At 44.7% G+C, this 19,724-nt stretch overlaps 1 protein-coding gene across 1 annotated transcript in view; it reads left to right on the forward strand.

Annotated features, from left to right (window-relative positions):
• CEP112 (centrosomal protein 112) overlaps positions 1–19,724 on the forward strand; it is a gene marked incomplete at both ends in the record, with an annotated part of 477,771 nt that overhangs the window by 423,798 nt on the left and 34,249 nt on the right. The window contains one exon of the mRNA XM_080714112.1: positions 6,626–6,715. Coding sequence (XP_080570238.1) covers positions 6,626–6,715 — 90 coding nt within the window. The remainder of the gene's footprint in view (positions 1–6,625; positions 6,716–19,724) is intronic.

The following is a 19,724-nucleotide window of genomic DNA, read 5'->3' on the forward strand; positions in this document are numbered from 1 at the left end:
GCTTGTAATCCCTGCACTTGGGAGGCAGAGACAGGAGGATCGTGCAGGTTCAAAGCCAGCCTCAGCTGGCTTAAGAGACCCTGTCTCCAGATAAAATATAAAATAGGTCTGGGAGTGCAGCCTGGAGTTAGAAGGGTTCCATCCCCAGTACCACCAAAAAAAAAAAAAAAAAAAAAAATAGGGCTGAGGGTGTACCTCAGAGACAGAATGCCCCTGGGTTCAATCCCTATTACCAAAGTAAATAACTTTAGTACTATAAATTACAATGGGCTTTTGTTTCATTTATACTTTTTTTTTTTTTTTTTTTGCAGTACTGGGAATGGAACTCAGGGGCATTCTGCCTCTAAGCCATACCCCCAGACCTATTTTTTATTCTTTGTTTTGAAACAGGGTCTCACTGAGTTGCCGAGGGCCTCACTAAGTAGCTAAGGCTGTCAGCGAACCGCGATCCTCCTGTTTCAGCCTCCCGAATGCTGGGATTACAAGAGTGCGCCACCACGTCCGGCACCACTTATACATTATTTTTTTAATTACATGTCCATTTATACATTAGTAAAAGGCATGTATCCACGATCACTTCTTCGTCATTGAACTGATGGAGAGTTACAGGAGAAAACTCTGGTTTCTAATAAGTGAGACATAACTGAGCCACCGTGTGGGTTTACAAGCTGGGGCAGGGCTTGCTCTAAATTGTGTGTGCAGGTTTCATGAATATAGCATTGACTGCTCTGCTTGTCTTCAGGCCAGTGCAGTGCCTGAGTGTTAGCCGTCACGGGCCGGCCGAGGGCCTCTCCTCGCCCTGAAGATCCCATTCACACCTACGTCCTGTCCACCTTGATTTGCTTTAATTATTCTCTTATTTAAATCAAATCATGCTCTCCCCCTCTCCCCTTTAAAGAGTGGCATGCCCCTCGTCATCTTCGTAAACTTTAACGTGTCATTTATATTTTTCTTCTGGAAAGTGCCATTGTTGTTCCCTGACAACACACAAAGCCCTCTGAAAGTCGGGGGCAGCGTGGCTGCCTACAGCAGGCTGATTTACGTGGTGTTTAAAGGCAGATTTTACCGGGAGAAAAGAATTGTCTTTTCACACAGCACAGCTAAGCAACGAAGAACCATTTTGCAGAACAAACAGCTTAAGTGTTCAAGTTGGGTTTTGTTTTATATTGTCGGACATTCCGTTCTTCAATGATCTTGTGCTTTTCTTGGGGTCACCTTCAAGTTGTGTGTGTGTGTGTGTGTGTGTGTGTGCTGCGTGGTCAACTTTAAAAGTTTTTAAGTAAAGAAATCACGTTTAACAGAAAGTTTCCTTGGATGTACATGTTGAGTAATTGTGGTCATTTTTGCGTAGTCCTTAAGTTGAGTTCTGAGGTTGGAACTGTAATAGCATAATAATTTCTTAGAATATAAAACCAGGAACAGCTGCCAGTATAAACTATCATTTTCCTTTCAGGTAGTACACTTTAACTTTTTTGAAAGTGGAATATTATTTGGCTACTTTTTAGGTTTCTTTTAGCTGATTTTTAATAGATAATAAGAGCAATTTCTAGACAGAACTACTTTCTGTGATTAACCTTACAAGGATCACATTTTGCATTTTTAAAGTGCAAGCAAATTTTTAAGTGCTACTCTTTTGAAAAGCAAATGTAATTTGAATTCTATTTTGATGGTATCAATAAAATATGGTAGACTTAATAGTCTCTCAAAATATGGTGTATGGAGACAAGATCAGATCTGATTCTGTTACCCATCCTCTGAAACTTGCTTTTGGCTAGATTTCTCCCACACTTAACTCCTCCTCAGCCACTTCCCACCCATCTGGATTCTCAGCAGCTGTCTTGCCCTCCCCCTCCCTCCTCCTCCTCCTGTGACCTGTGGGCTTCGCCCAGAGGGCAGCTTCTAGAACCTCCTCTCCTTTTGCTCTCCTCCCTAAGGAAGCATCCCCTCGGCTCTGGGGAGGGTCCCCTGCTCTGCACAGGCCCACCTTTGCCGTGCAGCCCACTGGGTAGGCGCAGGGTCAGCCCAGTCTGCTCACCAGCGCTGCACTGTAGACTGGGGAGAGGCCAGCCCCACACCTCTTCCTCTGGGTTCCTGAGGCCGGGGCTCCCAGATCCAGGCATCAGCGGAGGCCTGATTCCTGGTTCACAGACAGCGTCTTTCACTGTGGCTCCACGGGCAGGGACAGGTGAGGGACCTCTCTTTGGCCTGCTCTCTAGGGGAACCAGTCCCGTTAATGAGGGATCTGCTTTCCAAAAGGGCTCACCTTTTACTACCTCGCCTCGGGGTTAGGATTTCAACAGGATGAACTGGGTCGGGGGTAAATATTAGACCTCAGCAGCAGGTTCTCTCTGAAGTCCTCCAGCCCTTGAACCCAGACATCAGAAGCCGTCCTGGCCCACCACTTCTGACTCACTGCCCCTGGTCACCCAGCACCAAAGCCCTGGGCATCGGCGAGCCACTCTTCCCTCTGATCCGCTGGACAAGGCTGCCTCCTCCGTCCACTGCACGCCCACTGCCCTCGCTCAAGGGCGCCTGAGCGTCGACCTGCGCTTCTGCAGCTGCCGCGTTTACTTGTCCCTTGGCTTCACTGGACGGAATCAGCTCCCCGAATCCGAGGGCAGAGCACAGCCAGGCCCAGGGAGAGCCCAGCACCGCTGTAGAACGAGGGCTCGGCTGTCGGCCTCAGCACTGGGAGGTGGCCGGCGGCCATGAGGAGCTCAGAGTCAGGAGGGCAGCCGGGGTGGGGAACTCTTACTTTTTTTTCTTCTGTGAAATAAAAATAATTTTCACGTCTTTTTATTTTGTAGAAACCAGATGATATGTGATAAATAATACTGACAGTTACTATACATGTACATATAGCTGTAGATACTTAGAAGACCTACTTGTATATTCTGTATTTCAAGACACACAATAACCCTTAGTTAAATGGAGTGTGTGTATGTGTGTGTGTGTGTGTGTGTGTGTGTTACTGGGGATTGATCCAGGGGCATTCTGCCTCTGAGCTACACCTCTAGCCCTATTTTTTATTCTTTATTTTTAAACAGAGTCTAAGTTGTAGAGGGCCTCACTGAGTAGCCGAGGCTGGCCGCGAACCTGTGATCCTCCTGTCTCAGCCTCCTAAGTACTGGGATGACAAGCGTGCGCCACCACACCCAGTTCAATGAACTGTTTTAAGGACAGCCGGGAGCTCTGCATGGTGAAAGTGACCGCCCTCAGCAAGGGGGTTCACATATGAAGGAGTGCCGTCCACAGACATGGATGCAGAGTCCGCCGTGTGCCGGGCGAGGTGTGGCATCGGCTTGGCAGGAGGCTCGCAGAGACGAGGCCAGAGCCCTCAGCTGCAGCTGTTCTCAGCCTTACACGCACACATGTAAATTGATTCTCCTCTGAAAGGGGGCTGGAAGCCAGGAGAAGTCCACACCTGGCCCCAGCACCGACCGGGGAGCTGAGGCCACTGAGCAGAATAGGCAGGCAGGATATCAGGCTGAGACAGGAGAACATGGGTACAGAAGGAGTTGACGTTCCAGGCTGCCACCTTACTACTGGTCAGGTGGACTTAAGCAAGGCCTCTAGCCACAATGAGCCCCGGTGATGATCTCCCCAGCGTAGATGAAATAGTACTGTGCGTGGGACCGTGATGAGGGTTAAAGTAAAATCCAGCCAAGCACCGAGCCACACGCTAATCCCAGTATTTAGGAGGCTGAGCCAGAAGGATCACAGATTTGAGGCCAGTTCCTGGTAACTTAGCGAGACCCTGTTTCCGCATGCTTGTAATCCCAGCATTCGGGAGGCTGAGACCGGAGGATCGTGGTTGGCAGACAGCCTCAGCTAGTGAGGCCCTCCGCAACTTACTGAGACCCCGTTTCAAAAATAAAGAATAAAAAACAGGGCAGAGGGTGTAGCTCAGAGGTCGAAGGCCCCTGGGTTCCATCCCCAGACCCCCCACACACACACACAAAAATATATATATATACACACACAGTATACATATATATATACTATATATATATGTATATATAATATAATATATATGTAGGGCAGAGTGTAGCTCAGAGATAGTATGCCCCAGGGTTCAATCCCCAGTGCCACAAATAAAGACAAATAAACAAGTCCCACCATCTCCAGTAACAGCAGCCTCATTTATACACTCACACACACACACACTCACACACACACAAACACACACGGCTTCGGCCACGCAGTTGACAAATGACCTCTGTCCTGCGGAGGAGCGGGAGCAGCGTCTCAGGGATGCTGGAGAGTCCAGGCCTTTCAGTGGGGGTAACAGGATCAGGCTTAGGTTTAAGAAGATGGCTCCGACAGCAGCGGGGGGATGAGTTAGAAAGCTGGAAAGAGCAGGGCACAGAGGCTCGCCTAAGTGTTCCTCCCAAGACGGTAAGCAGGACTCTGCCCAGGTATGCCACGAGAGAAGCTAAATCTCTTTCGCTGGTAGCTCTCAAACGTAAGAGACTGCTGCTTGACCAACAAGCTTAGCAACAACTGCGTTCATCCTTTGGGGAACAGACCACCAGCACAGAATTAGAGATTCCCAAAGAATCTGCGAGATTTCCAGGCTCATTCTCAGACTTGGTGAAGTTGTAGATTTATAATCAATCTTAATAGCAAAGAGACCCGCAAGCACTTAAGCTCATTCTCAACTCATCTCAGTTTTTCAATTAGAAGCTCTTAGCCCAAAGTCTATGTGGATAGACTGAAGCATGGACTGCAGGCATCTGTGAACTTCTTAAAAATCAGAGGCAAGATCACAAACATACGCTTTCCTCCCTTTTGGGGAGAGACCACATAGCTTTCAGTGGGGGTCCAAAGGGTTCTGGAAACCCCCAACAAAAAGTTAGGAACCATTATATGTATATAGACGTAGATAACAAAAAGAGACTCGCCTTGCACTGAAGGAATTTTAAATGGACACGCACCTGGACACTGTGTCTGGACCCTGGGCTCTTACAACCAGGGTCTCCACTTGGTGAATTATAGGCATTTCACACCTACACCCCAGGCTGAGCTCCAGTGCTTCTCCCTCTGCACCTGCCCCATCTCTGTGCCACCAAGACCCGCTCACAGCCCTCCGGGAGCTGCCCACCTGCCTCTGAGTAACACCCAAGGTCCTTGACTGACCTGGACGCTCGCTCGTGTGGCCCGTGCCCGGTCACGCCCCGCCCTTCCCTGGTGCTCCCTGGGAGGTCTCCTGCACATCCACTTGAAGTCCTTCTCTCCCTTGCTGTCTTTGCCCAGTTACACCTTCTCGGGCCGTATGTTTACACTGCAGCGCCTCTCCCCACCCTGTTCCACTATACCTGCTGTTTGCTTTTTGCTTTTCCCCCGTTATAATCGCAGACTATGAATGTGGAGGGAGGGGGTCTGTTTTCTTCACTGCTGTAACTAGAGTACCTATTGCAATTTTTTTAATTTGGGGGGATTGAAACCAGGGGCACTTTACTATTGAGTTTTATTCCCGGTTTTTTTTTATTTTTTATTTTGAGACAGGGTCTCACTAAGTGGCCCAGGCTGAGGTGGAACTTGCGATCCCCCAGCCAAGTAGCTGGGCTCACAGGCACGCACAGCTCTGTGCCCTCTGCAGTCTCTTCACAGAGCAGGAAGTCAGTAATGTCTACCGGGTGATTTTATTTTGAGTATCAGTTTGAAATCTTTCTGTTATCATCCCATGTGTTCAGCTCACTGTAACTTTCCATTCCTATAATGTCATAGGATTATCTGAATGGATCCTGTTTCTTTTCTAGTTTACTTTTTTACTGAAAATGGTCATTGGCACAGTGATAATTATTGATCTTGGTGGCTCCTGGGTTCCCCATAATTCTCCTGTATTCTATTTGCAGCAGCTACTAGACAACTGAAAGCTTGTATCTGTCCATTTTTTTTACAGCTTCTCCAAATCCTGGCCTAATAAAGAAGTTTCCTTAAGTTTACTATCACTTAATAATTATAAGAGTTATTAAGGGAAAATACTCTGTCGGTCAGGTATTGCGATTTCTACCTGTCACAATGTCTTTCAGAGTATGATTTTGCTTGCAGATAGACTGGTGGGGCTATTGTGTGTGTGTGTGGTACTGGGGATGGAACCCAGGAGCATTCTATCCGAGCTACACCCCCCAGCCCACTTTTTATTCTTTATTTTGAAACAGGGTCTCACTGAGTTGCAGAGGGCCTCACTAAGTAGCTAAGGCTGTCTGTGAACCCGGATCCTCCTATCTCAGCCTCCCAAATGCTGGGATTACAAATGTGCGCCACCACGCCCAGCTGGTGGGGCTTTTTAATCAAAAATATCTTTATGCCTTATTCCATGATTGCGGTCCTCTGCCGGGACTATAAGAGGCATTGTTATAATATGAATTGACATCTGCTAATTTGTCCATTTTTTAAGTTGAGGATTTTTTTACTGTAGGTATCCATAACGTAGAAAGCATATGGTCCTAACGCAAAACAGCCTGGTTTGGCTTGCCTGAACTCTTGGGAACTGTAATAAACTAAGAGATCTGAGGCCTTTTCAGTGCCAGGTCACGTGGTAAGACTGTTGTGTTTTTTTTTTTTTCTTTTTTGAAGACAGTTAATTTTTAACGTTACCATCTTTATCATCCACTTTCAGGTTTTACAAGATGAGCTAGAAAACCGCACTAACCAGGTGCGCTGTGCAGAGAAGAAGTTACAACGCCGAGAGCTGGAGTCACAAGAGCAGGTACGCGCTCGCTCCTTGTTGTCACAAGAGCAGGTACGCGCTCGCTCCTTGTTGACGGGCCTCGTTCACGCTCCCTGCGTCTGCTGAGCCCCTTTGGCCAGGCAGCAGAGCACCCGCCACGGTTGGCACAAACAAGTCAGGGGCGAGCGCCATCCCGCTCAGCTCAGGGATCTGCAGGTGGGGCGGGCCCCGCTCCGCTCTGCCTCCCCGCCCTTCTCCTGGTTCTGCCTGCTGTTCTTGCTCCCTTCAGTCCAAGATGACTGCAGCCGTGCCGGGCATCTGTACTATCCAGAGGCAGAAAGGAACGGGCGGTTTCAGGGGTATCCCTCTACAAAGGAAGGAAATCTCTCCTAGAATCCTAGAATCTCATTCATCTCCTCGTATTGCGTATTGGCCAGAGTAAGACACACGCTCAGCCTAGCGTGCCCAGTCCTTGGCAGGAGGACTGAGATCTAAACCTAGCTTACACCAATCAGGATCCACCTGCTGGTGATGGAATTAGACGAGAAAACTAGAACAAAGACAAGGGGGTTGGTGTCGGGGGTGCACCCAGTACTGCACGTTACATCACTGTTTTAAAGCAAGTGCACATTATTTTACTGAGAGGCATAAGTCATATTTTCTTTCTAATTGAAGATTTCTCCTTTTTCCATTCTGCTTATAAAATAAATGTAACATAAACCAGGATCATCGAGCTATGACAATAGCTAATGGCCGATTTTATTTTCAACTGACAGAATTCTTTTCTCCCAGCTCTTCTGGTTTTAATGATTTATACTAAGTAGTAATCTGGACAATTTCAAATAAAAATTCAGCAATGCATCAGAGAGCCTGAGTCTAGGGAGGCCCTTCACGAATGCGCTGTCCTCAGCCATCCAGCATGGCATTGCTAACCTTTCTCTAAGTACCACCGAGCCATTGGGCAGAGCCCTCCGTAGCACTGCCCTCACAGTTCGACCTCGGTGTCTCTGGGCAAAATTTAGTACAGAAAAGTTAGAAGAGCTCATTTCAACATCGGGGGGAAGAGTAAACTCTGAACGATGGTTAAAAGAAAAGACTTTGTCCATGTTTGAAGATATTTATAAAGAATATCCCGTGATAGATGATTGTACAAAATGGCAGAAGTAGAGGCACCTGAGAGATGCTGGGTGTTAATACTGGATGAATCATGCAGTTTGCGGATATAATCTCCCACTTGACAGCTTGTCTTTTCATTGCTTTCATGGGTTCGTGGACTTGAAGTTTTAATTTGATGAAATTCAATATGTCGCCGGGTGTGGTGGTGCATGCTTATGATCCTAGTACTTGGGAGGCTGAGATAGGAGGATCATGGGTTCGAGGACAGCCTCAGCAATTTAGGGAGGCCCTCAGCAACCTAGTGAGACTCTGTTTCCAAAAAGAAATAAAAATTGGTCTGGGACTATAGTTGGGCAGTAGCATGCCTCTGGGTTCAATTTCTAGGAAAGAGAGGAAGGAAGGAAGGAAGGAAGGAAGGAAGGAAGGAAGGAAGGAAGGAAGGAAGGAAGGAAGGGAAGGGAGGGGAGAGGGAGAGAGGGAGGGAGGGAAGGAGGGAGGAAAGGAGGGAGGAAGAAAGAAAGAAAAACTCAACACGTCGGTTTTTTCTTTCATGGATCATGCTCTTGGTATCAAGTCAAAGAACTTTTGTCTAGCATTATGTCCCAAACTTTCTATTTCTTCCAAAAGTTTTACTTTTATGGTTTACACTTAAGTTGTTGTATAACTTGAGTTGTTGTATAGAGATGAGACAAAAAAAAAAACTTACTGAATATACTTGACTTCCTACTCCCTAATATACACCCCGTATAATATATAGCATGTGCATATCATATGTATATTATTTATATCGATGCACATATATATTAATGTTTATGTCATACAACCAGTAATAGGACAACAAAGTGGAAATACTGGGATAAAAATTAATAACCACACTCTATCGAATGCCTACAAAGTGACAGGCAGCATATAAGACACATCATGCGCATTGGTTACCCTCGCCATGGTGACAGGAGGTCAGTGTTCCCATCCCATTGCAGAGACGGCGCTACAACCCAGAGTGGTTGCAGAACTCGTCCGAGACCACGTAGCTAGTAGCAGTAGAGAGGTATCCAACCCAAGCCTATCTGAATTCCAAACCTTCGCTCCTTTCCTGGCAATTTTAAAGTCACATTTTTAGTTAAAAATAATAACCAAAAAAAAAAAAAAAGAGTGGCAGTGGTAGGAAAAGCGAGCTTGTTAAGGATGTCAGGGTAACAAAGGCTGTTTCGAGTGCTGAGTGCAGGAGCCAGGCAAAGAGAAGCCAGAGGCAAAGGAGGCCAGCACAGCCACCTGGCTGCAGAGGAGGACGCCCCGCAGCGGGCTTGCTCAGGTCTGAGGAGCACTGACGCTCGCCTGAGCACCGTCCTCTGCAGAAGTCACACATGACTAGGAGGAGGACGCAAGACAGGCTCTCCCAACAGGAAGCGAGGCTTCTCCAGTCTCCGGTGAAATATGACTTAAGGTAAAACCTTGTTGACCGCACTTCAATTCATGGCAAAACTTCACACGGAAAATTCCATAATATATTGAGAGTGGGGAAATTAAGAAATCCCAAGTGCACAATAGGGAAGGGGTCAGGAACGACTTTCAGTCTTTTTATTATTATTATTATTATTGACTTCTTTTTGATCATCAAAGTTGCTTTCATCTTCATGGTGACAATAGCTTTTTAGGATATTTTGTACACTGATTCCTGATATCTTCTAATAGGCTACAGTTTTACCAAAAAAATGTCAGGAAATACCCATGGGGAGAGCTGAATATTTCACAGTGTTTGAAACCAGGAGATGCTGGGTTCTTTCCACGAGGTCTTCGAATGTACCTAGAAGAAGAAGAAAAAATGCCAGTTGTTTCAATAAAACTGAGCAGCAGATAACAAGCACTTAATAAATACTACCATCCATACTTAATTTAATCTTTTCTTTTATCTAAATTTGTTTCATGTTGCACTTTCGATTTGTGACACCAATAGAAGCGGTCAAAAAATACTTAGAGTGGACGTGGACATTTTCAGGGCCTGCTTATCTAGGAGTTTACTTGGGGTATCCACAACGTTCAGATGTTAAAATTTTCTCCATCCACCAAAGCAACTATGGTACCAGCCGCTAGCCTTACGTTAGCCAATCAGACAACTGAAATGTGTGCAAAACGGCTACTCAGAATGTTCTCTTTCTTAACAATTATTACCCCGATACTAGTTGCATAAAGAATCAAAATTGAAACTGGCAGAATTACAAAGGACAATTTCCTAGACTGCTTTTTTTAACTTGCTTGCTAAAAAAAAAAAAAAAATGTTTGGTTTCTGGTTTTCATTTAAGAGAAATTCCTATGTTTTGATTCTACAAAAACAAAAAAAAATGAATGAGGTATTTTAAAAGTGATGTTTTTAATTAGAAACAAAAAGCGCTTCTCCTCAGGCCTCGATGGGTGGCAGCCAGTGGCATCCCGGCTCCCACCCCTTGCCTTCGGACCAGGGCTCGCCCCTGTCCCCGACACTGGCAGGTCAGCCGGGAGAGTACCCAGAGGGAGCATTTGTCAGGAGGCCCAAGGGAAGAGCTGACCTGCATGCGGATCCAAGAGAAATAGAATTAGAAAATACTTCCGAATCCTTATAAAAACATGATCTTTTCTTTAATCCATAAATAGTAAAGCAATTAAAATCACCATTATTTTTTATTCATGCCAGGAGTTAATAATTTCTAATTCCAGATAAGATCTGAGGAAGAATCCCACAATTTCAGTAAAGGACAGGGGACCAGAGCTCTGATCAAGCTTTGGCATTGTGCAAAGAAGCCAAGCCACCAGGAGAGGTGACTTCCCTCCCGGGCAGCACGGCAGTGGCCGTCGCGGGGAAGGGGGTACAGTGTACGCCCCGTCCCTCCCAGGGTGGCATTTTCCATTACACTAAACACCACATAAAATGGATAGCAGCCATGTATCACTCAGCTTCAGGTAGAGATCAGAATGTTGTGGGTAAAACTTCACTTTGGGAAACAAACTTTCATTATTCACAAGAGACTAGATAATAGGAGCCAATAAATTATAGAAAAGAGAAGGAAGGAAAGAAATCATCTGTGCCTGGTATTCTCAACACCATGCAGAGCATGTGTTTACCACAAAGGTACTAAGTAATGTCAGATTCTAACCTAGCGCAACATGAATATTAATACACATGTCACAAACAAAAGTCCTGCTTCAAAAATGTCTATCGAATTTTGGAAACGGTGAAAGCTTTTATATTGATTTGACTTCATGCCGGTCCCCCCTACCCTGTGGCTAAGGACGGTGCAATTTTTAAAGGTTTCATGAAGACTCCTGGTCTCTATTGATCAGAGGTGTTCATGTTTGATTGCAACTCAGTTTCCTAGAAGATTATTGTAAACAAATTAGTGGAGGAGGCAGGAACACTTCGGAGACCTCTAATGATAACTGCTGGGCATTTCACAAAAGAGTCAGCCTTTATTTCCTCAGCATTTTATCCTTTTGACGGGCAAACTGTGCTGATGGAATTAGGTACCGAGGACCAAAGAGAAATGAAGAAGACGCAGGCCCCGCCCTCGAGGCGTTTTCAGTCTAGCAGAGCAGAGACATAGATGTAAAATGTAGATCCAGACGCGGAATTAAAAGTTGGCTCTTTTTTCTTCTAACTAGTTCAGAGTCACAAGTGAAGAAAAGAACCCACCTGGGCGCTGCTGTCCTGCTGGGCCCGCAGGGCAGGAGGGGGCAGGAAGAGGTCCAGCCTGCCCCCAGGCAGGGCTCAGGCCTGCTGCGTGTCCATTCTAAGTATTTTTTTTTTAACCACTTCTGTTGGTGTCACAAGTTGAAAGTGCAACATGAAACAAATTTAGATAAAATAAAAGATTAAATTAAGTATGGATGGTAGTGCTTATTATCTGCTACTCAGTTTTATTGAAACAACTGGCTTTTTTTTTCTTCTAGGGCATGGGGTCATAAGAGGGTCTGCCCTCCCACCCTTCTGCTGACTTGGGCTGCCTCAAGTGGGGGCCTCTCTGGTGTTTGTAGCCAGCAGTTTTTGCTTTTATATGATGCTGGAGATGGAACCCAGGGCCACTGTACCATTGAGCTACAGTCCCAGCCCTTTTTATTATTTTGAAGCAAGGTCTGGCTGAGTTACCCAGGCTGGCCTTACACCTGCGATACTCCTGCCTCAGTCTCCCGAGTCCCGTGCCAGGCTTGTGGCTAGCAATTTTTGCAGCTAGCTGGTTAGTTCTGAATCTTGTCAGATGTGTCCAAGCGTTAAAGGTCTGGACTGTACAGGAACAAGAAAATCAGAAATTATCCCCGAATATAGAGCCAGGCACACATTAGTCACATCTTTGTAGCAACCAGCTTTACATTTAGGTCCAAGGTCCAAGTTGATTTAGGAGAGAATCTAAGAACCAAAGACAGTCTCGGTGGTCCTGGTGTGCTTACAACCTGGATGGGAGTGGAGGTTGTCCCAGAGACCTCCGCCAGGACCCAAGGAGAGGAGTCAGGAGAGGCTTAAGAGCGAATATAACCCAGCCGGGGAAGCACCGCTGGTTCTGACCCACCTGCTCGGTACCAATCATGTGATCTTGGGGCAGGCACTTAAGCTTTCTGGGTATCAGGTTCCTAATTGGTAAAATGTTAATAATAATACCTTCCCACGGGGCTCTCGGGAACATCGAGATAATGCGCGTAAAAACACTTCAAAAAGTATTGAACCCGCAGCCTCATGTGCGTAACTATAGTTGTCCACGGAAGGGAAGGGGACCTCTGAGCTGGGACGGAGGACATTGCAGTCTGGGGACAGAGTGGAGGGAAACCAGAAGCAGGACTTGCTCCAAGTGTTGGGGGAATATTGAGTAATACCATGGCCGAAGAAGCTCAGCAGGGAGGCAAAGAAGACCAGAAAGCTAGCCACGGCCCTTCTGTCCACCTGACAGCGCGCTGTCGCTGCGTGCCAGCCCTTCAGTGAGCACTGTGGGATGGGTCAGGCAGGCGGTGGGCAGTCCTGGACGCGGCGATGACAGCGTCGGTCATCCCACAGAGGCACTTGTCAGCCAGAGCAGATTCTCTCTACCGGGAAGCGCATCATGCTTGAGCCTCCACCTTACAACCATACACCTGCGGCAGATGAGCTGAAGGTGAGCTAAAGGATCCCACTCTGAGGTTCTTCGAGTCACTGATCATAAGAGAACCACAGAAGGCTTGAAGTGGATGTCGTCAAAGGGAGTAGGAAGACGGGTCAACGCGAGGCCTCGCTTAAGAGATTCACAGAACAGACCTGGAGGGAGAAAGAAAGGGACAGGTCGAAAATAATGCCCAGTGAGTGTCTGAGTCGATAAGCTGATGAACAGTGGACATACGTGGTGTCTGAGATGTCGGAAGGACGTTTATTTGTAGAAACACATCTGGAAATCTGAATCTAGACTCAAGAAAGAGCCCTAGAAATGTAAACACGTGCGAGTCATCCTTCTGGGGCTGCGGCAGTGACCACGTGTGGTGACGTTGACAAGGGTGACGTTGGCCAAGAAAAAGAAGCCGTCACCCCTTCCAAGGGACCAGAGAGCACAGCGGAGGGTGCAAAGAGGATTTCAAGGGAGGGGCAGGAAGATCAGAACAGGGCCAGGAGAGCTCAACACTGTCAGACCAGGTAGCGTTCCCACAAGGCTGCGCATGGCGCCCACCAGCACACGCTGAGCTGTCATCCCAAACCCTGCGTCCCACGGCCCTGCCTGCCTCTGTCCCTCTGCCCTCTGCGCGCTGTGGCGCTTCCTGTTGACCACCCTCGGAGGCTTGTCAGACTCCCTCAGGAGCAGAGGTGGTAAGGGTGGCCCCTGAGCGGGGGCTGTGTTGTGTTAACACTTGTATCTCAGTGTGGCCCAGAGCCTGGCTCTGTGCAGAGCTCAGGAGATCCACGGGAGGAAGGGGGAAGGGAGGAGGAAGATTCACAGCATCACAGGCTATGGGGAGTTGGAAGGTGAAGCGTTCCAAAGCCACTGACTTGGGTAATGATTACAGGGCCTTGGTACTGGGCCTCCGAAACACATCCTACGTGACCTTCTCTAACCTAGTCTGCCTGGGCTTTTGTGAAGATAAATAACATGGGTTTTCTTTTCTTTTCTTTTTTTCTTTAATTTTTTTTTTTGTTGTTGTTGTTCTAGGAATTAAACCTAGAAACAGTCTGCCTCCTAGTTACACCCCTAGCCCTTTTATTTTAGTATTTTTTTAAATTTTGAAACAGGGGCTCGCTAAGTGGCTGCGGCTCTTGCTAAGTGCTGAGGATGGCCTCAAACCTGCAATCCTCCTATCCCTGCCTCCTAGGTACTGGAATTACAGATGTGCACCACTGTGCCCAGTTAGGATTTTCTTTATCACTTCCTTCTGGGGGAATCATCTCATCAGGCAGGGATGTTCATGGCTTCTTGTGGCTTCTCTTTAGCCCTCCACTATCCCCAGACATCTCAGCAGAAAAGGTCTGTGAGCCCGAGAAAACAAAGAGGAAGTCAGGCGCTGGCCCCCATCCGTGCCGCCTCCCTTTCTGCTTGCCTGTCAAACAGCAGCTTTTCTTCCTTCCAAATCTTGTCTACCAGATGCCCTCAGAGGGACAAAGGATTTGAAAGGACATGAAAAACTACTTTATTTTCTCTGCAGATAAGAGCATTCTGCTGATCCCGTCCTGGGTTCCTGGGTTTTAAAAATGCACGTGGTCCCTTCAGTCTAAGTGACTCTCAGGTAGCACTGGATATAGCTCCGGGAGCCTTGGGTCCTTCTTCCTGCTCTATTTCGGCGAGCATCGCTTGTATTCCCAGAGAGTTCATTTGCCTCCCACACTGCCCAACAATCTGTTGGGGAGTAACGTGGATATTAGGAGAACCAAAATCAATATATTTAAAGCCTCCATTGGATAACGCCGCTTAATCTTTAAACCACCTCAGTCATCATCAAGGAGGGCCAGCAAATCTATGGAGCCACGGACAGCCTTAAGGAAGATGATGCTGCGGAGACAGAAAATCAATCAAGCAATAATCGTGACAATTGTTAAAAGGAAGAATTGGTCTTCTACAGATTTCCAAGCCTTTAATTTCCATTTTCCATAATGGATTTTAAAACTTCACAGTCTTGGCTGCTGTGGGCTATAACCCATCTGTAGTGAAATCTATTTAAAAGTACTAACAGCGCGAAACTGTGTTTTATCCCAAAGCACATTATGAAAACAGGGATAATAATTGCAATAGAAATATAATTCAAAGACTTTTATTGACTTTTCATGTTTAATGGTTATTATTCTGGCTTGTTTCAAGCAGTTTTAATAACCACAGTTTATTTACAAAATTCAGACTAATTCTTTTGTTCCCATGCCAACAAAATACATTTGTTCCCGCACAGCTGGTATGATGCATCATTCTGAGACTCTTGTTGTTAGGACGGATAGGACCACATTTAATTTTGTCCACATCTTACTCTCAATGAGAGTTTGAATGCATGCCTCTGTTATCTGAAGAAGAGAAAGGAAGGAAGGAAGGAAGGAAGGAAGGAAGGAAGGAAGGAAGGAAGGAAGGGGAAAAGAAAGAAAGATGAACTACTACACTGTTTTGGACACCGATTTTTATTATAACACACATCTCATTGACACGTTTCTTTTACATCAGCTACTCTAGTAAGTTTTAGGGGCAAAGTGGCCAAGCACTTGTCCCCAAAACCCTCCCTAAAAACTCTACAGGGTGGCCATGCGCCATTTTATGGGCCACGAGGAGCACTCCGTGGCGAGGGTGCACTGTGTGTCTCATGGCTTTGTTCCTGAGGGGTTCCCTTTTCTTCATGGGATTTACTGTGGGGGGGACACACGGAGGATGAGCCCCAATGTCCTGGCTGTGTGTTTTTGACCCTGTGCTTTGCTGATGTGCCAAATCTAAGTGTAAGAAGAAAACTCAGCCATGCACCATTGCAGCTGTTTCCCCATAAAGCATTTTCCACATTGTTGAAGTGGCGCCATCATCAGTGGGGAAGACTGGCCCCGTGAACACAGGCTCCGACCCCAGCCTTCGGGGTTCAAAGCCTAGGCTGCGCCAGCCTGGGCTGGGCTCATTTATTACTCCTGTGGTGAAGTAATGCAATAGTATATTCTCACTTCTTTTGATTTAAGTTTTTAAAGATAGTTTGGGCTTTTAGCGTTTTTAGAAATTGTGTTTTAATCCCCATATGACTTAATCCAAATGATTTACCCCAAACCAGTAAATTAGAAAGGCTCATAAAAAATCTAGCAGAAGCAGAAACAAACGCAAAAAACATAAAACCAACTTACACTCTATACTTTTAAAATTGATGAGCAAGAAGAATTATCAAGCATTAGCCTGGGGGGGTGGAACAGCATCTCTGGGAAGGTGAAAAGGAGACTAGATCCCTGAGCGGTACTCTCCCAAGCTCACTCTTCTGACAGCAACTGTGTTGGGGGATTCAGACACAGCTGGAAGAGGAGGTGGAGAAGGGCGGGGCCGGCCAGAGCCATGGCAGGAGAGAATGTTTGATGACTACTTACTGTGCAGGTCACATTCAGAGAAGAGCGTCAGGCACTCTACACTCTAAGATGCTACTTACTTGCAGTTCCTTTTTACAATAATCTAACCAAAAGAGATCTCCCTTGCTGTGGGAAAAAAAAACCTTTTTCTTTTTTCTTTTCTTTTTTTTTTTTTTTTTTTTTGGTGGTACTGGGGTTCCTAGAAACCCTTCTACCTCTGGGCTACACTCCCAGACCTATTTTTATTTGTAAACAGGGTCTCTTAAGCCAGCGCGGCTGGCTTCGAACCTGCGCAATCCTCCTGTCTCCGCCTCCCAAGCGTGGGGATTACGCCCGGCAAATGACCCATATTTTGATAGAAATAATTGAAATTGAGTATTAGCAAACACATAACAAAGCAGAGGTATTTTAGAGAAACAGAAATCAGTTACACTAACAATAAGAAAAGTGATTTAAAAAATACAGTGAACAATTCAAAATTAAAAGGGCCATTTGGATCTATTTTCCATGTAGAAAATGGATTGGAAGTCGAGTGTGGTGGCACATGCGTGTAATCCCAGCATTTGGGAGGCTGAGACAGGAAGATTGGTTTGTGGACAACCTCAGCTACAGCTACTACTTAATGAGGCTCTTTGCAACTCAGTGAGATCCTGTTTCAAATCAAAGAATAAAAAATAGGGCTGGAGGTGTAGCTCGGAGGTAGAATGCCCCTGGGTTCCATCCCCAGTACCACATAAAGAATTAAAAAAAGAAAATAGATTGGATTTCTATAAAGAATTAGAAAGCATAGTTTCACAGAAAACAATATTATAAATGTCTAAATACAAAGGATAGCTTGTTAAATTTAGTGAAATGATCAGAGCTAGAAGGACATAGTATGCTTGGCCCTATTAAATTTGAAGAGTGAGCTATTTGGACACAGGCAATCTCCTACTCAGCCATCCACATAGAGACATGACATGGAAGCTTTGGTTATCCTCGAACTTGTGTTACAATGAAAACACAAAACAGATAGTTTAAAGACTATTTTCTGGCTTTGTGTGTGAGGTTTGCCCTCAGGTTTGTTCAGAAGGAGCGAGGAGACATGGTGGGGGGTAGACAGCTCTGACAGGATACTTTCTAAGTTTTGAATAGGAAGGAATTTGCCACCTGCAAGTGTTGGCCCTGATTAACTTGTTTAGGGGCTCTCCCCAGCCATATATAGTGAAAAGGGCACAGACATCACACTTCAATGCTTGTCCTTGTCCTTATAGAACCAGTAGCAAGGGGCGGGGCTCCAGGACTGTTCACTGGTGGAACCAGAGCTGCAACTTAAATTTTTGTGTACCCTTCAGCTTTAAATTTTATTTAAATGAATGTCTCTGTAGAAAGAATGGGGGAAAGAAATTAAAAACTAGGCTAAATGATCACACATGTTACATTCAGCACATAAAATGTTGAGGTTCTGTGTGACTTGATAAGCAAATGAGACGATACTCACTGAGCACCTACCATGTGGCCTAAATATACACTGAGGAACAAACCAAAGTCCTTGCCTCTGTGAAGTTACATCTTATCAGTAGGTTCTTTATAGCCTTTTATATTTCTATATAAGTTTTAGCTTTGGCTTGTCAGTTTTTTATAAATCTTTCTAGTCCATGAACATGGTATATCCTCTTTTTTGAGCATTCTTAACTTCTCAATTATATTCTAAACTTCCTGTGAAGCTGTCTTTTATATCCTTTTAGGTTATTGGTATGTATTTGAAATATTATGGGTGTGATTTTTTTTTTTTGTGTGTGTGTGTGTGTGTGTGGTACTGGGGGTGGAACCCAAGGGTATTCTACCTCTGAGAGACACCCTCAGCCCTATTTTTTAGTCTTTATTTTGAAACAGGGTCTCACTGAGTTGCAGAGGGACTCACTAAGTAGCTGAGGCTGTCCTTGAACCACAATCCTCCAGTCTTAGCCTACCGAATGCTGTGATTACAAGAGTGTGTCACCACACCCAGCTTTAAATGGTATTTTAAAAATTATATTGTCTTCTTGTTTTAAGTATGTAGAAATACAGCTGACTTTGTATAGATTCTCTTTATCACATTAAGGAATCTTCTTTCTATCTTACCAGGACCTTTTTTTTTTTTAATCACAAATAGATGTTGAATTTTTTAAATGCCTTTTCTCCAACCTTTAAGATAATCTTATAAATTTTGTTCTTTATTCAGGTACTACAATAAAATTCATAGATTGATTTTCTAAAGTTAAATTAGCCTTGCATTTGTATAATAAAATCCACTTGAATCATAACTTATCTTTAGTTATATTTTGGTTCACTAATTGTAGGATTTTGCTTTTCTGTTTACAAAAGAGATTGGCCTATAATTTTCTCTTATTGTAATATTATTACCATATTTAGTGTTGTTTTCTGGCCTCATAAAACAAAAAAAATTCTGATAGAGTTTGAGTAGTATGGCTATTATTTCTTTTAAAATATTTGGTAGATTGCAGATAAAATCTTCTGGGCCTAGAGTTTTCTTTGTTGGAAGATTTTCAATGAGTTACAGGTATACTTCTTTTAGTGTTTATGATAATGATATTCTGTTATATATATATATATTTATATTTTTACATATAGCATATATTTTAGACCTTCTCACTCTTCCTTATGTCTGAATTTATTCTACATATTTTCTTTTTAACTGAATTTCTATTTATTAATTCTCTCCTTAACTGTATCTAATCTACTGTTAAATCAGTCATAGGTTTGGTTATTGTATTTTCCACAGTTAGAATTTCTTTTTAGTTTTTAAGTTTTTTACACCGTGGCAAAGTTCACAATCATTTTTCTAATTCTTTTGAACACATATCTTTGGTTCTTTTAAAGTACAGGCCTACATTATCTATATTTAGAATTATCTATAATTCACATGAGTCTTATTTTGTTGTCCTTTGATTACCTTGGGGTTTGGTCATATTGTCTTACTTTCTTGTGAGCCTGGGTATGTTTGATCGGGTGCCAGGTATTTTATATGAAATTTTATAGAAATCATTTAAGACCTAGAACAGTTTTAATTTCTTCCAGAGAGAATTTACTTATGAAGTCTAGGTAGGCAAATTATGACACTTAAAATCCTGATTAACTTTAACTCCTTTTCAAAGGCTGAGCTGATTTGAAGCTGGACTTCATTTCTGGTCTATTTCCAGTTCACTCCCACTCCCAAAGTGTAACCTTCTGGATAGACCCAGAGCTGAGGGATTTTACTAGACACTCCCCCTTAGTGAGTGTTGGACTCCAATTTATATCTCTGGATTTTTCTGTGAGACTGTTAAGGGATCTGCTTAGCCTCTCAGCCTTTCACCAACCGCTCTAGAATTGGCAGAGGCCACTACGTAAAAATGTCCCTGAATGCCAGGCTCACGAGTCCTCCTGGTTCCTATCATCCACAGGATCTTGGACTCGTCATTCTTC

Source organism: Muscardinus avellanarius (assembly GCF_963383645.1).
Source record: "Muscardinus avellanarius genome assembly, chromosome: 16".
Lineage (NCBI taxonomy): Eukaryota > Metazoa > Chordata > Mammalia > Rodentia > Gliridae > Muscardinus > Muscardinus avellanarius.